At 41.5% G+C, this 18010-nt stretch overlaps 1 protein-coding gene across 3 annotated transcripts in view; it reads left to right on the top strand.

Moving 5' to 3' along the window:
- The window catches only part of LOC148533751 (cytochrome P450 2K1-like), a 29052-nt gene extending 21146 nt beyond the window's left edge, over positions 1–7906 (top strand). For all 3 annotated transcript variants that reach the window (XM_088467336.1, XM_088467337.1, XM_088467338.1), the window contains 3 exons: positions 412–596; positions 4185–4326; positions 7728–7906. In XM_088467336.1, the coding sequence (XP_088323462.1) occupies positions 412–596; positions 4185–4326; positions 7728–7906 (506 nt within the window). The remainder of the gene's footprint in view (positions 1–411; positions 597–4184; positions 4327–7727) is intronic.
- The last annotated feature ends 10104 nt before the right edge of the window (positions 7907–18010 follow it).

Consider the following 18010-nt stretch of genomic DNA (forward strand, 5'->3'; position numbering starts at 1 on the left):
GGATTTGGTTTTGCACAACCACCCTCAAGTGTTTTGCTTTTGGATCTGGATTTTTTTTAAACAAAATCCGTATTCCAAACCACAAAAAGATCAGAACCGTGACCCAGATTTATCCGGATCTCCTCAAGAGATCAGAACATTGACTCGGATTTACACGGATTCACAAAATTCGGATTTCTGGAGAACTGAACTGCACATCTCTAATTTAAACCGCATTCCCATAAAATAAGCCACACCTGCAGTTTTTTTTGCGACATCTATTTTGCCATTGCAGTGCGCTGTTAGAAAAGCTGGAGCCACTTGATTGCATTTCTCCCCAGGCTAAAAGTTGTCAGACAGCCCCGGATTGCGGATCTAGGCTATAAATATGCGATAGGTATTAAAATGTATACAATTTCTCTTTATTGACAGAAAAAGTGCAAAATGAAATTGACAGAGTGGTTGGATCAGCTCAGCCACAGACAGAGCACAGGAAACAATTGCCGTACACAGACGCCGTCATTCATGAGATTCAGCGTTTTGGTGACATTGCACCCAATAATCTCCCTCATGCAACTACTCAGGACATCACCTTCAGGGGCTATTTTCTTCCAAAGGTGGGTTTCATGTCAGGGAAGTGCAGTCAGGGTAGGCAGGGGTGGCAGAGAGTCCCCTGTCATAAACCTTAGATTTGATATAAAAATTATTATAATAATACAAAGCAGATATTTATAAAATATAAACATCTTTGTTTATTGAAACCATTTCTATAGTTAACACTCACCAGCTTTTTGAAGCTCCCTGGGACTGCAGGGAGACGATAGTTGAGGCAGCAATAGATCAGCCTTTGTTTCTGTATAGTTAGATACTTGCAGAGCTGGTGGTGGGACCACACCATGGGCAGTAAGCTGAGTGCATTGGCAAGAGAGCTAATAGAGGCATGCCTCTGAGTATTGGGTGTGTGCCTTGTGTACTGATGGACACATTAGATGTGTCATGTGACCAGGAAGTGCACTGCAGTGTTTAGACATTTGAGCTCAGTCAGCAGCAGCAAGAGAAGACACAGGGATGCCGTTAGGAGACACTGAAGCTTAGTGTAGTGAGGGGAGAGTTACCGTGAGGAGGGGATGAGACAGGCTCCTAGCACTCAGACCCATATCCATGTGTGCCTCTCCAGCCATTGACCTCACTGTATGTCACTGTTTCAAATTTGTTAGTGCATATCATAAAGTTGCAGTTTGTAATGGATATTCACAACAGAATTCATAAAAAAGAGATCTATACAGTAGTTACACAAAACTTATAAAAATAAACAAACACAATAGTATTAATATTCTAAAAAACAGTGTTTAAGTATAAAACATTGCAGTGACTATGATAATGGTTCTATATGAGTAACTCAGCATGTAGAGGGATGAGTACAGTATAAGGTTCTCCTCACCTCTCTTTACAAACAGTGGACAAGTTGTCAAGTGGTCAACCAATTAGCTTCTAGCTAGCATTTATTAAGTGCATTCTATGAAATGTTAGGCAGAAGCTGATTGATTGCTATGGGCAACCTCTCTTTAGAAGGTTTGATACTTCTCCCTCTAACTGTATTAAAGAAGATCCTATCAAGGAACCAGTGTATAAACCATGACCCAGAGGTCACCATGGTGGTGATGTTAGGGTACTTCTATCCTCCGGTTATTCCTTCCAGCTCATACCGCCTGATCCGTTCCCCTCATTTTGTACATTCGAAGGATCATGCTATTCAACTCTTTGAATTGGTTCACCTTCAAGAAGCAGTCATTTATCGTTCCCCTGGCCCTACCTAAAAATTCCTTATCTACTTTGCTTCCCGGATCCCCAATTTCCTATCCCCTCCAGACCTTCTTACCCTTATCTTAGGTGACTTCAACATCCTTACCATCACATCATTATTTGGTCTCTCCCATGGACCTCCTACCATGTGAGTGGACACTCACTTGATCTGTTCTTCACTGACTGCTGTGATATTTCAGATTATACCATGGCTCCATTCCCCCTCTCTGACTATCACCTACTCTCTTCTAAGTTATTCCTTTCTCCATCTCCACATCTACCTCTTAAGGCTACCATAATTGAGTGTAACCTTGAGGCTATCGACACAACTTTCTCCCTACTTGACTTTGTTGCTCATGGACTCACTATTCACCCTCACATATGCCACACCTCAACCCTAGCATTCCAAATGCACCAGATACCTACAAAAGTGTTCATGAGCCAAGCGACAGTGGAGGTAATTATGCTCTAAGGCAGACTTCCTCCATTTCAAATTTGCTCTCATCCTACAGTGCTGCTCTCTCCCTGTCTAATCAGTCATATTTCAAGAACCTCATCTCCTCCTAGACTTCAAATTTACAGAGTCTCTATGCCACTTTTAACTCACTTGCCGACCCAATCCTCACCTCCCCTTATCAATCTCTGCCCCTGACTTTACCACCTACTTTACATCTAAAATTAACTTCTTATGTCAGGACATGGCACCCCACTAGACCCTCAGCATTTCGCCCCCTCCTTTCCCAGACCACACCTCGTCATCAATTTTACCAACTCTGACATATTTCTCTTCTGTATCTGGAGAGGAAGTCATGTCCCTCATCTGGTCCACCTTCCACCTCTCCCATGACCCTATCTCCTCTTGCCTTCCCCACTACCGCTGTCCTTCTGCCTGTTCCCATCTTGCCCACAACGTCAATCTCTCCTTCTCATCAGACACTGTCCCTTCTGCATTCAACCATGCACTTGTCTGCCCTATTCTTAAGAAAACCTTTCCTTGATCCTAACACAATTCCAACTACTGACTCATCTCTCTCCTCCATTTTTTCCCACCCTCCCACATAACCTCACTTCCCACAATTTCATTACCTATTGACAGGAGTTGGAGTTATCCTCAAATCCTCCCTCTTCTTCAAACCACACATTCAGCACCTGTTGCAGTCCTGCCATTCTCATTTCAAAAATATTTCTAGGATTGGACTCTTTCTCACCCTGGATCTTACTAAGACCCTCATCCACTCACTGGTCATCTCCAGATTGGACTAATGTAGCCTCCTTCTATCTGGCCTTCCTGACTCTCACTCTCTCCACTCCAATATGTCCTCAATGCTGCTGCTTGGCTCATCTCCTTCTCCAGATGTTCTACATCTGCCTTCCCTCTCCTCCAAGCCCTACACTGGCTACTGCTCTCCTTAAGAACCCAATTCAAGCTTCTCACATTCACTTACAAAGCCCTCACCCAATACTCTCTCATTTACATATGTGACCTCATCTCGCTTCACACAACTACCCACCCACTTTGCTCCACAAATGCATGTCACCTCTCCTGCCAACTGATTTCTTCCTTCCACTACTGTCTCCAAGATTTTGCCCGTGCTGCTCCTTACCTCTGGAATTCTATTCCTCTCCCTATCAGACTCTCCACCTGTCTACTAATTTATAAATGGGCTCTCAAGACCCACTTCTTCATGAAAGACTTCCAGCTCTAATCCTGACAAACTGCTCCATGAACCTTCTTTACTGTCTACCCCATCCGTGTCACCCCTGTCTGTCTGTCCCTCCCTTTGAGAATGTAAGATACCACGAGCAGGGCCCTCTTCCCTCATCTGCTTCTCCTAGGTTTATTTTTACTTTCTTTTACTTCTAACTCCCTGCAATGGCATCTAACACTTGGCTGCTGATGCCCTGCTGCTTATTTAAATGTTATGATTTCTAATGCAGCAATGTGTGTAAACCATGTCCTTGTCCTGCATTGTTTGGTACTAGTAATAACTGTTTTCTTATGTGCTCATTTGCTTAATGTACTTTGTAAGGCTCTACGAAACTTATGTGGCACCAGAAAATAAAGGTTAATAATAATAATAATAATAATAACACAGTTCACATTATGTGGGATAATATTCCACCATTTGTTTTATAGATATTTTATGTAGACTCCATTTTAACTGAATTAGTGCTACCAAATATCTAACTTTTCTGCTTTGAATTTTAGTTTAATTGCAAAAAATACTGATTCAGTCAAATACTTCATTTGTCCAATGTGTCAATCCACATGTGTGATTAGAACCTTGTCTTTCAACCTTTGGTGTGGTCAAATATGAGCTCTGTACAAAATGTTATATAGTTTCTTAATTTTGTTTATCAGTTACATAATGGACAACTTGTAAATGATTGTTTTCCCCCAGGGAATCACAGTGATGCCAATACTGACCTCTGCACTAAAAGATGCCACCTACTTTAAGAAACCAGATGAGTTTTACCCAGAACATTTTCTCACCCCAGAAGGACATTTCAAGAAGAATGAAGCATTCATACCATTCTCTATGGGTAAGACTAGTTCTGACTAGATTTTGTTGATGATAATTTTCAACAATAGGCAGAGCCACCTGTAATTGTATCTAGACTGGTCCTTGGTCAGTAGTTCAAATTGATGATACTTGAAATATAAGGATTTACAGACAGTTATCTTTAAACCTCTTTTGAATAGGAGACCTTAGAGCTACAATATTGACGGTCTTTAGTAATCGAAATTCAAAGAATAGTATTGGCATTAGCCAGATACTAGAAAATGTATATAATAAGCCACAATTATTAAATATTAATTCTTAAAAACCCCTACATGCTCCATTTACTGTAGCAAAATAAATTGACCATTAATATCCCAACTCTATTGCAAAAAAATACTTCTGCCTCCAGTTGCAAAAGTCCAGGCTGTAGATGAATAGCATATAATTTAATACAATGAAAAATAAAACCAAAATAAAATCAATATATCTCAATTATATATGAATGACCATAACATTAGTAATGTAAACCGGCCGGTATACTCTCTATATCATACATAAAAAAGTTTAGGGAACACTTTGGGTAGTAATTCCCATATTTCCCTTGTAAAACCTCCACTAAGGAGAAACAAAATCAATCCACAGCTGCAGTCTCAAAGTAGCAGAAAGCTGTTATATAACTAATATGTCAGTCAGCTTTAGATTACTAGTGAGCCACGCAAGTATTCATTGGAGAAGCAAAACATTGGTCAGTTTGCTGGGAGAATAGACAGGCTTTTGTAAAGGTATTGCAGAAAGATTTGTTAGTAGTAGCAGGAGTCGAAAAAGGCATGCATGCATATGAATGGTAGTGCTTATTAGTTATACATATTCATTCAGAGGCCATAGTCATCTCAATGCGTTCTTTGTGCAAATGGAACTCACGTTTGTATATCCTACATCAAAAAAATCCTGTACTTACAGTTCTCCCGGGACATATGTAAATAGTGTGTACCAGCTGTTTTTTTTAAAAGTACAGTCCTTTACGCGTTTGTCCACCTTTTTGTGCAATCAGCGGCTTCCTCAGAAGTGTGTGTCTTTCTTCTAACTCCCCTTGATTTTATTTTGGTTTTATTTTTCATTGTATTAAATTGTCTCTTCTACTAGCACTGTCTATACTTTTTGCATACTTGGTTTCTTGTATAGGGTGAAGCATATACCTATTTTGATAGCAGCTGTAGATAAGAATTATCTCAATATCCCTAATTAGGGGAGTACATAGGAGATATAATTAGAGCTCCTGGTCCTTTTTTTCCTTTTTCTTGTTAAAAAGCATACAAGCCTGGCCATCATTGTCTTTCAACAGAGAGGGAGCCCAAATGTGAATGCATTACAAGCTAATAAATGTCTAGAGCAAATAATGACTGATCTGCTTTGAATTCTAAAGAAGCCAGAAGTAATCAGGCTCATATGACAGTCTTCCTGAAATGTACCTGAACCAAAAATTATTTTATTCCGAATGTTTATTTGGAGATCAAAAGTCCCTCAAAGAAAGTTAAGGAAGCTGCAAGTTATATTAATGGTAACCCTAATGCTATTGGCAATCCTAACAGTAACCCTAATGCTATTGGCAATCCTAATGGTAACCCTAACGGCAATCCTAATGGTAAAACTAATGGCAATCCTAACGGTAACCCTAACAATGGCAGTCCTAAAGGTAACCCTAACAATGGCAGTCCTAAAGGTAACCCTAACGCTAATGGCAATCCTAATGGTAATTTTAACGCTAACTGCAATTCTAACAATAACCCAAACGCTAATAGCAAACTAGCGGTAGCCCAAACAGTAATGATAATGCTAACGGTAACACTAACCACAACTCTTAAGATGGCCACACACTAGACCAACTTTCATCCAACCATCCAACTTGTTGATTGGTTGGAATGAAAATCTGGTAAGGAATGAAAGCAAATGACAATCAGCAATTTGCTCCCAAATGCCTGGAAAATGGACAAAAACTGTTGTTTGAACAAATTGTTTAGATCAAACATTTAACAAACTTGTCTGAATGACAATTTTCATCTGTTTTCTGGCATTTAGGAGCAAATTGCTTATCATCATTTACTCCCATACCTTACCAGATTTTCATTCCAACCAATCAACTAGTTGGCTGGTAGGATGTAAGTTGGTCTAGTGTGTGGCCAGCTTAAGCCTTATGGAAATATCGACAATCTGACAATGTGGACAATTTTTAGCCCTAACACTAATGGCAATCCTAACGGTAACCCTAACACTAATTTCAATCCTAACGGTAACCCTAATGCTAATAGCAATCCTAACGGTAACGCTAATGGTAACACTAACAGTAATGACAATCCTAGCAGTAACACTAACCACAACCGTAAGCATTATGGAAACACTAACACTAATGGCAATCCTAACGGTAACACTAACGCTTATGGCAATACTAACGGTAACACTAATGGCAATCCTAATGGTAACCCAAATGCTAATGGCAATCCTAATGGTAACCCTAATACCAATGGCAATGTTAACGGTAACACTAATGGCAATCCTAACGGTAACCTTAACACTAATGGCAATCCTAATGGTAACCCTAACACTAATGGCAATCCTAACAGTTACCCTAACACTATCGGCAATCCTAACAGTTACCCTAATACTAACGGCAATCCTAACGGTAACATTAACCACAACCCTAAGCTTTATGGAGATGTCGACATTATGACAGCAGTTACAACAGTTAATTTGTTCAGATAAATTAGTGCCTTATTATATGTGCTATTAATGTTATTATAATTAACATTTTAAATTAAATGTATAGTGAATAAGGCTGGAACTGTGCATATTGTCAACAATGTTTTCATACAATAACATATTTAAAACAAAGTATCTTCTTCTCTTTGATAATACCCCTTTTCCACTGCCAGCAATAACCTGGGTTTTTGTATGCGAGCACACAGCTACTTGGGTTATTTTTCTGTGTGAAAGGGCAGGGGAGAGATAAGCGGGGTCGAGTGACTCGGCATTTCAACCCTGGTCATGGGCAGGGATGAACGTGGGGTCAACCTGGCTCGTGAAGCAGTGTCGATGCGACCCGGGTCCCATTCTCTGCATAGGAAGAGCGTGCGCTTGGTGATGAGATCATCTCGAAGTGCCTGCTTATCACGTGACACTGATGACCTCATCGACACAGCATTAGTGCTTGGTCGGCCGCCTGTCTGACAGGGTTCTCAGCGTGAACATCATCCCGGATGAGACCCGGCAAACTAGTGGAAAAGGGGTAAAAGTAAACCCTTCAGAAATAGTTGGATATGTTTCTGTTGGTCAGACTGGTAACAGAATAGTAGAAATAAATACTGTAAACTGCTTGCTAAATGCAATGGGGGGAAGACCCTCTAGCAGTTATATTGTATTAATGTCTCCTGTTGTTGTCTGTCCCAGGTAAAAGAAGCTGTGTTGGGGAAAATATGGCTAAAATGGAGATTTTTCTGTTCTTCACAACACTGCTGCAGAACTTCACATTCCAGGCTCCTCCCGGAGCGCAGCTGGACATCACCCCTGCATTTGGGGCTACTAACGCCCCCAAACCTCATGAGATCTGTGCTATACCTCGCAGATAGAACGTGCTTTCAGACAAACTCATTTGAAAATGCTGTATGTCCTGTTTGTCTAGAATTGTAACATCTAATTTTAACTAACAGTATCTGATATTCATATTGTAGAAGGTAATCATTACTAATGTCATCCAGCACTAATGTCATACAGGACTAATGTCATACAGGACTAATGTCATACAGCACTAATGTCATACAGGACTAATGTCATCCAGCACTAATGTCATCCAGCACTAATGTCATCCAGCACTAATGTCATACAGCACTAATGTCATACAGGACTAATGTCATACAGGACTAATGTCATCCAGCTCTAATGTCATACAGGACTAATGTCATCCAGCACTAATGTCATACAGCACTAATGTCATACAGCACTAATGCCATACAGGACTAATGTCATCCAGCACTAATGTCATACAGCACTAATGTCATCCAGCACTAATGTCATCCAGCACTAATGTCATACAGCACTAATGTCATACAGGACTAATGTCATACAGGACTAATGTCATCCAGCTCTAATGTCATACAGGACTAATGTCATCCAGCACTAATGTCATCCAGCACTAATGTCATACAGGACTAATGTCATACAGCACTAATGTCATACAGCTCTAATGTCATACAGCTCTAATGTCATACAGGACTAATGTCATACAGGACTAATGTCATACAGCACTAATGTCATACAGCACTAATGTCATACAGGACTAATGTCATCCAGCACTAATGTCATCCAGCACTAATGTCATACAGCACTAATGTCATACAGCACTAATGTCATACAGGACTAATGTCATACAGGACTAATGTCATACAGGACTAATGTCATACAGCACTAATGTCATACAGCACTAATGTCATACAGGACTAATGTCATACAGGACTAATGTCATACAGCACTAATGTCATACAGGACTAATGTCATACAGCACTAATGTCATACAGCACTAATGTCATACAGCACTAATGTCATACAGGACTAATGTCATACAGGACTAATGTCATACAGGACTAATGTCATACAGCACTAATGTCATACAGGACTAATGTCATACAGGACTAATGTCATACAGCACTAATGTCATACAGGACTAATGTCATACAGCACTAATGTCATACAGCACTAATGTCATACAGGACTAATGTCATACAGGACTAATGTCATACAGCTCTAATGTCATACAGCACTAATGTCATACAGCACTAATGTCATACAGGACTAATGTCATACAGGACTAATGTCATACAGCACTAATGTCATACAGCACTAATGTCATACAGGACTAATGTCATACAGGACTAATGTCATACAGCACTAATGTCATACAGGACTAATGTCATACAGCACTAATGTCATACAGGACTAATGTCATACAGCACTAATGTCATACAGCACTAATGTCATACAGGACTAATGTCATACAGCACTAATGTTGTAGCTGCTAGTGATGTACAATTTGATAGAATTTAGAATTAGTGCTTTTGCCCCGAGGCATAAATGTACATTGTTGTGGGTAATAATGCTGCTAAGTGTGTCTTCCATCAGTCAGGATATGCAGGAAGATAATATACTGATGTTGTTATAAAATACAATGATGAGGAGCTGATATCTGGGGGGGTAAGAGAAACTGAGCCTAAAACCTTACAGTTTGCTTGTTGTGGATTCAGTGGAATTTGAACAATTCCAGGATTTATTGTTAAGAGTGAATTCTATATCTCTGCAATCCAGAGTGTTGGGGGTGTTAGTAAATCTGCAGCCTTAGGAAATATAAGGTTTCCCTGGGTGTGGTATGTTAGGTCAAAATTTGTTATGTCGACATATGACATGTCAACTGTGACCATGTCGACATTCAGCATGTCTACACGGATGAAATGTCGACATGATGGTGGTTACTTACCTGGTCCCGGAGGCAGCATCTTCTTCAGCAGTCATGTGGATGTCAGTTCCAGGGGAGTGATCTGATGCCACAGCGTTCTGGTAAGTATACTAGACCCCTCCCTAACCCTACATTTAGAATCTAACCCCAATCCCCCCCAGAGCCCAACAATAACTCCCCCCCACAGCCTAACACTAACCTTCCCGATGGCGCCTAATTATAACTGTCGGCATTCTGAGAATGTTGACACTTCACATGGCGACATTTTAGATGTTGACATTGTGAGCATGTTGACAGTGTGAAGATGCCGACCTGGTGCCTCTCGACATGTTGAACCATAAAAACATTTTATTACTGACATTCTGGGGTTGACATTATGAATGTCAATATGGTCAACTATGTGACTGGATCCTTCCATCAGGGGGGCCTAGCCACTTGCAGTTTTCTTTTTCTACACTTATAGCAATAGGCCTCTATTTACTGAAGAGCCGGGGTGACATCAGGATAGCAAATGGCAACTGTCTATTGCCATAGAGGCACCAATGTTCACAGGTGTAGCAGCTCTTACTGTGCCCCCTGACCTCACCTATTGTATGTTCTTTCTCTGCTGGATGCAATCTCCCTGGGCATCTCTGCTTCTCTATTTGCTGCTATCATTCTTTAGGTCTCTGCATGCCATTGCCCTTTCCCATTTGCCATTTAGACCTGCACATGATTATAAAGTTAAGCTGGCCAAACACTTTAAGACTATCTATCCAGCCATCCAACTAGATGGCTGGTTGGAACGTAAATCTGGTAATGTATAGGAGCAAATGACAATCGACCATTTGCTCCCAAATGCCGGAAGACGGACAAAAATGGTCATTCAGATAAATTGGTTAAATTAATTTCACTTAACCAATTTATCTGCATGACTGTTTTTGTCCATTTTCCGGCATTTGGAAGCAAATGGTCGATTGTCATTTGCTCCCATACATTACCAGATTTATATTCCAACCAGTCAAGTCGTTGGCTGGTTGGACAGATAACTTAAGCTGTGTACACACTGACAGATATATTGGCTGATCAACTGCTGTGCTGCAGAGCCGATGGAAGATATGTTTGCAGACATATTTGTCCATCAGCACTTGTGTACGGGTGAAAATTTGCCAAAATTGTGTTATAATTTTGGGATCTTGTTTGCAAGTTTCGAGCAATGAATCACAGCCTCATCAATAATCACAAAGTATTCTTGTGGTGTTGATAAAAATAATAAAAATGACTTTTTTGAAATTTCAACAAAAAACACTTATTTGGCCATTTTAGTTAAATTTTATTGGATGTGTTTTATTGAGCAAAAGGCTAATGGTATTCTATCAATTACCGCCCAATTTCTCTTCTCCCTTTTGCCTCCAAACTACTTGAGTGGCTTGTCCACAGCCGCATCACCAGCTATCTCTCTGACAACTCCATCCTTGATCCTCTCCAATCTGGCTTTCATCACCTTCACTACACTGAAAATTCTCTGGCCAAAGTCACCAATGACCTGCTTGCAGCCAAATCCAGGGGCCGTTTTTCTCTGCTCATCCCCCTAGACCTCTCTGCAGCCTTCGATACCGTGGATCATACTCTCCTCCTTTGCACCCTTCAGACCTTTGGCATCTCTAACACCGTCCATGCCTGGTTCACCTCTTACCTCACCAACTGATCATTTTCTGTGGTTGCCTCTGGCTCCACCTCCCCCCCTTCCACCCTTCCCATTGGTCTCCCACAGTGTTCTGTCCTGGGCCCACTGCTCTTCTCCCTGTACACTTCTAAACTAGGAGAACTCATCAGCTCCTTTGGCCTCTAATACCAACTCTATGCTAATGACACGCAACTATACCTCTCCTCTCCTGAGCTCTCCCCTTCTGTCCTCTCTCAGGTATCCAGTTGCCGCTCAGTCATCTCTTCCTGGATGTCCAAGCACTCTCTGAAACTCAACATGGACAAAACCGAACTCATCATCTTTCCCCCTAATAGAGTCTCCACTCCTACCAATCTCACAATCACTGTTGACAACACCATCATCTTCCCTGTCCCCCAACTTTGCTGCTTGGGAGTCATCCTTGACTCCACCCTCTCCTTCACACCCCACATTCAATCTCTGGCTCAATCCTGTCGGTTCCAGCTATGCAACATCGCTCGCATTAGGCCTTTCCTCTCCCAGAATGCTACCAAACTGATTATTCATTCACTAATCATTTCTCGACTCGACTACTGCAACCTTCTCTTTACAGACCTCCCATGTTGCCATCTTGCTCCCCTCCAGTCTGTTTTCAATGCTGCAACTAAACTTATCTTCCTCTCACGCCATTCCACTTCTACTGCTTCCCTCTGCCAAAACCTACACTGGCTCCCATTCCCCTACAGAATCCTCTTCAAACTCCTCACCTTCACATACAAGGCCCTCTTTAACGCTACTGCTCCCTACATCTTCAACCTCCTCTCCTTACATACTCCCTCCCGCTCACTCCGGTCTGCCAATGACTGTTAACTCTCCTCCACCCTGGTTACTTCATCTCATGCTCATATCCAAGATTTTGCACGTGCAGCCACCCTTCACTGGAATGAGCTCCCTCGCTCTATAATGCTCTCCCCGACCTTGCAGAGTTTCAAATGTGCACTGAAAACCCACCTGTTCATCAAAGCATACCCTTCCACCACATAACCATGTCACCAAGTCTCTGTCCCTCCTGCCTCAGCCATCTCTTCCTTGCCAACTTCCTGCACTCAGGTCCCCCTCTACACACTCATGCCTCATGTCATCTGTCTATCTCCCCTCTCCCCTAGATTGTAAGCTCCTAGGAGTAGGGTCCGCCTCCCCACTGTCTCACAGCCTTCTTCAATAGCACTTCTATGATAGCCTTCACCTTCCCAGCTGTATTGTGTATGGAGAATTGTGTTGCTAATTGTTACATGTGCTCTGTTTATAATTTGGTTGCTGTATTATAATGTAATATTCTGTGTACCCTTTACTGTATGTACGGTGCTGCGGACCACTTGTGGCGCCCTATAAATAAAATGTAATAATAATAATAATAATAATATCAAAATACAAAGACATCTGAAAAAAACAAGGTATAATGTGTGTGGGTGCTGTATAAAATAAAATCAGTGATCTTGATGTTGTAATGTGACAAGCTCTAACATCAGAAAATGGCCTCAGAACATGGGTGAGAAAACACTCAGCAATAAAGAGTCTTCATAACCACATTGAGCTCCCCAGTGACTCTGTGACACTGTACCATGTGATCCAACGTATGGCTACATCTCTTCTATAATAAAAATTGCATTTGAAACCTATGTCAAAATAAGTTTTACGTCATTGCCTGTTGAAACATTGCACATAGTCAGAATAGCACATTTGGTACCTTTAGCAAAATATAATGTTTGTCGTGTTAACATTTGTTTCACCGAACATTTAATAAACAAATAAAAATGTTAATAGTAAGTATGATGAAATAATTGTTTCCTTTTAGTAAGTGGGGCTGGGTCCTCAGGTTTTGTTTGTGGAGGTCCTCTCCACTCCTTCTCATCTCCCCCTCCATCTAAACAAATAACAGAAAGAAGACAGACAAGACAAACACACACTGAAAAAGAAAAGCTACACTCAGGGGTGCCACAATTTTTTAGGTTGGGGTGCAAGATATAATTGAATTTTGGTGCCCCTTAATTGCTGAATATTGCCCCATCAGGTGCAGCTGGAGAAATCCGCAGATGGAACATTGTGGTGCAGCTGCAAAAGTTGTACATAGAAATTATTTCCAGCAATATCAGCTGCCTATTGGTAGCAAGTTTTGTGGAACCCAAACAAACCAATCACTTCAACCACAAGTGGCAGTTCCTGTCGCTGAAGTGATTGGTTTGTTAAACTTTGCATGTCCTGTTTAATATATTCAACATAAGGGTGTTTTTTTTTAGTTTGTTAAACTGCCATTTCTTTTTCTGCCTTTAACTACATGCATACACCATCTCCCTTGAACCTGTGATCTAGATCTTGATTAATGATTTTTGGTTTCTTTCTATGGGGTCATGCAGTTTTTTAAACTTCTATCCTGCCTACCACTGCAGTGCCATTCTCTTTCCTAGACACGCCATGTTGGAAGTTGGACTGCCATGTGTTTGTGCTGCCCACTTTTTAACCAGAAAAGAAAATAATGTTAATAGCCAAGGATTCTTCACAAGGGTTCACAAGAAGTAAAGAAAATTAATTGTTGCAGTGCAGAGCTGGAAACATCAAATCTATCTATTTTACATGAACAAATATATAATATCAAATAATTTTAGGAGGCTAACCCACTGGCCATACTATCCCCCTCCTCCCTTTAAATTTGCTTTGGAATTTATAAATTAAATTTAATTCACTACCAATCAATTCTTCTTTTTTCCCCTGCCTACAACTACATACATACTCCATCTCCCTCGGGTCTCTGAGCTAGTTCTTGATTAATGAAAACATTCTTGGTTTCCTTCTATGGGGTCATATAGCTTATTAAACTGCAATCCTGTCTGCCATTGCAGTGCCATTCTTTTTCCTAGATATGCCATATTGGAAGTTGAACTGCCACATGGTTGTTCCGCCCACTGCTTGCTTAGCTTAGTCAGCCAGCTAGATCGGTGCAAAATTTTGCCTAAACTGGATGAAAACAATATTGTGAGCCGTGAGGTGGTCAAAATTGACTGGAAATGAACGGTATTGAGGTTAATAATACTGTAGGAACAAAAACAGGCCTAAATTATGTGATTTTATAAGTTTAAAAGAAAATACAGATCCAAAACCAAAACATTGTGGTGGTCGCACATCTTTAATAACAGCACATCACTCACAGAGCACAGGTTAGGGAGACTGTCCGACCAGTAATAAGGATGGGTGAATGACCTGTGTGGAGGAAATTTGCAAACGGTCTTTACTTTCTGGATTGTCCTTCTACTTTTTTATTGTTTTATACTGATTTCTTGTGTTGTACAATGTGTATGTACATGTGTTAATTAAATTAAACTATTTTTATTTACATATTGTAATGTGCTTTTTCTAGTTTCTCTAATGCTGTTGTCTTCATATAGTTTAAATTAGAGATGTGCGGTTCAGTTCTCCAGAAATCTGAATCCACCCGAATTTCGTGCATCCAGGTAAATCCGAGGCGCAGTTCTAATCTCCTGAGGAGATTTGGGTAAATCCAGGTCACAGTTCTGATCTTTTTGCTGTTCGGAATTCGGATTTGAAATCTGAATTTCGGGTTTTGGATTGCATAAATTACATGATTTTAGCTGTTTTTAAAACTTTTTATCTATTTTTATGTAAAAAATCCAAAACGAAAACCAAAACACTTGAGGGTGGTTTACAAAACAAAATACAGCTGCAAAACCTTGAAGGAGATACAGATTCAAAACCAAAACACGGGGGTCGGCACACATCCCTACTTTAAATCAAATAAACATTACAAATAACCCAAAAATCACAAATATCTCAAGCATTGCAATGTATTTTAAATCAAATGACATCATCACAAATATCCCAATATTTACAGTCAGCATTTTATAACAGAAATATTTCAAATGAGAGTACATCATCACCATCATAAATAGGGGTTTGCACAGGCCACTTTTCGTGTTTTGGTTTTGGATCTGGATCTTTCTTCATGTTTTGGATCTGGATTGGTTTTGCCAAAACCACCCTTCCGTTTTTTGGGTTCTGGATTTTGTGTATTGGATCTGTATTTTTTTGAAAAAAGCATAAAAACTGCTAAATTCACAGAATTTTATTTTTTGTTCCTACACTATTATTAACCTCAATAACATTCACTTCCACTCATATCCAGTCTATTCTGAACACCTCACACCTCACAATATTATTTTTAGGCGAAAAGGTTGCACCAAGGTAGCTGGATGACTATGCTAAGCAACACGAGTGGGCGGCCCATCTAGGAGTGGCACTGCAGTGGCAGACAGGATGGCAGTTTGAAAAACTAGGCCCCAAAGAGTACATACTGCAAAGAAAAAAAAGAGATGCAAGATTGAATTGTCCTTGGACCCTCCCACCCACCCTTATGTTGAATAAACGGGACATGCACACTTTAACAAACCAATCATTTCAGCGCCAGGGTCTGCCTCACGTCTGTGGCTAAAATGATTGGTTCGTTTGGCCCCCACAAAACAAGCTGGCAATTAATCTGTCCCTGCGCAAACTGGCTCTACGGAGGCAAGATGTCGTCCTCATCCTCCTAATCCACCGATTCCTCACCCTCTTCAGTGTTGTGTACATCCTCATCCTCACAGAGTATTAATTCGTCCCTGCTGGAATCCACCACCACAGGCCCCTCTGTACCTTCTGGAGGCTGGTCTCCCTGGAAGAATTGATAATTCATTTTCATGAACATCATCTTCTCCACATTTTTTGGAAGCAACCTCCTACGCCTTTCGCTGACAAGGTTCCCGGCTGCACTAAACACTCTTTCGGAGTACACACTGGAGGGGGGGGCAACTTAGGTAAAATAGAGCCAGTTTGTACAGGGGCCTCCAAATTGCCTCTTTTTCCTGCCAGTACAGGTATGGATTGTCTGACATGCCTACTTGGATGCTGTCACCGATATAATCCTCCACCATTCTGTCAATGGTGACAGTATCATATGCATTGACAGTAGACATGTCAGAAATTGTTGCCAGGTCCTACAGTCCGGACCAGATGTCCAAACTTGGTCCTGTCTGCCCTGCATCACCGCCAGCAGGTTGCTTAGCATACCTAAGTTGTTTCCTGGCAGCCCCAGTTGTGGGAGAAAATGAAGAAGGAGCTGTTGATGTATCATGTTCTGCTTCAGCTGACAGTGTTTTCACCAGTACCTCTGCAGGCTTGTGTCAGCTGGAAAGAGAGACACCACGTAGGCTTTAAACCTAGGATCGAGCACGGTGGCCAAAATGTAGTGGTCTGATTTCAACAGATTGACCACCCTCGAATCCTGGCAAAGTGAATGAAGGGCTTCATCCACAAGTCCCACATACCAAGCGTCATCGCTCTGTCTTAGTTCCTCCTTCACTTTCTCCAGCTGCTTCTGCAAAAGCCTGATGAGGGGAATGACCTGACTCAAGCTGGCAGTGTCTGAACTTACTTCATGTGTGGCAAGTTCGAAGGGCTGGAGAACCTTGCACAACACTGAAATCATTCTCCACTGCGCTTGAGTCAGGTGCATAGCCCCTCCTTTGCCTATGTCATAGGTGGATGTATAGGCTTGAATGGCCTTTTGCTGCTCCTCCATCCTCTGAAGCATATAGAGGGTTGAATTCCACCACGTCACAACCTCTTGCTTCAGGTGATGGCAGGGCAGGTTCAAGAGTGTTAGCTGGCGCTCCAGTCTTCGGCACGCAGTCGGTGAATGGCGAAAGTGGGCAGAAATTTTTCGGGCCCCCAAAACATCACCTGCACACCCTTGTCGTTTTTCAGAAAATTCTGCACCACCAAATTTATTGTGTGAGCACAACATGGGATGTGCTGGAATTTGCCCAGATGTAATGCCCACACAATATTAGTGGCATTGTCAGATATCACAAATCCCCAGGAGAGTCTAAGAGGGTTAAGCCATTGGGCGATGATTTCCCTCAGATTCTCTAAGAGGTTGTCGGTGGTGTGCCTCTTACTGAAACTAGTGATACACAGCGTAGCCTGCCTGGGAATGAGCTGGCATTTCTGAGATGCTGCTACTGGTGACGCTGCTGTTGTTGCTGCATAAGGCGATACATCTACCCAGTGGACTGTCACCATCATATAGTCCTTAGTCTGCCCTGCTCCACTTGTCCACATGTCCGTGGTTAAGTGGACATTGGGTACAACCGCATTTTTTAGGACACTGAAGACACTTTTTCTGATGTCTCTGTACCGATTCTCGGTATCGCCTGACTAGTGAAGTGGATTTGGTACTGGGGACAGACTACCTCCATCAATTGTCTAAATCCCACTGCACTAATGGCGGATACCGGATGCACATCTAACACCAAAATAGCAGTCAAGGCCGCAGTTATCCACTTTGCTTCAGGATGACTGCTGTCGTACTTCATCCTCCTCGCTAAAGACTGTTGGAGGGCCAATTGCTTAGTAAAAGAAGTAGTGGTGTTCCTACTTCCTCTCTGGGATGATGAACGATTCCCAGCAGCAACAGCAGCAGCAGCAGCAGTTGGCGTAGTAATGCAGGATCCTCCCGAGGAATCCCGGATAGGA

Source organism: Taudactylus pleione, unplaced genomic scaffold (genome assembly GCF_031769625.1).
Source record: "Taudactylus pleione unplaced genomic scaffold, aTauple2 ptg000070l, whole genome shotgun sequence".
NCBI classification, from domain to species: Eukaryota; Metazoa; Chordata; class Amphibia; order Anura; family Myobatrachidae; genus Taudactylus; species Taudactylus pleione.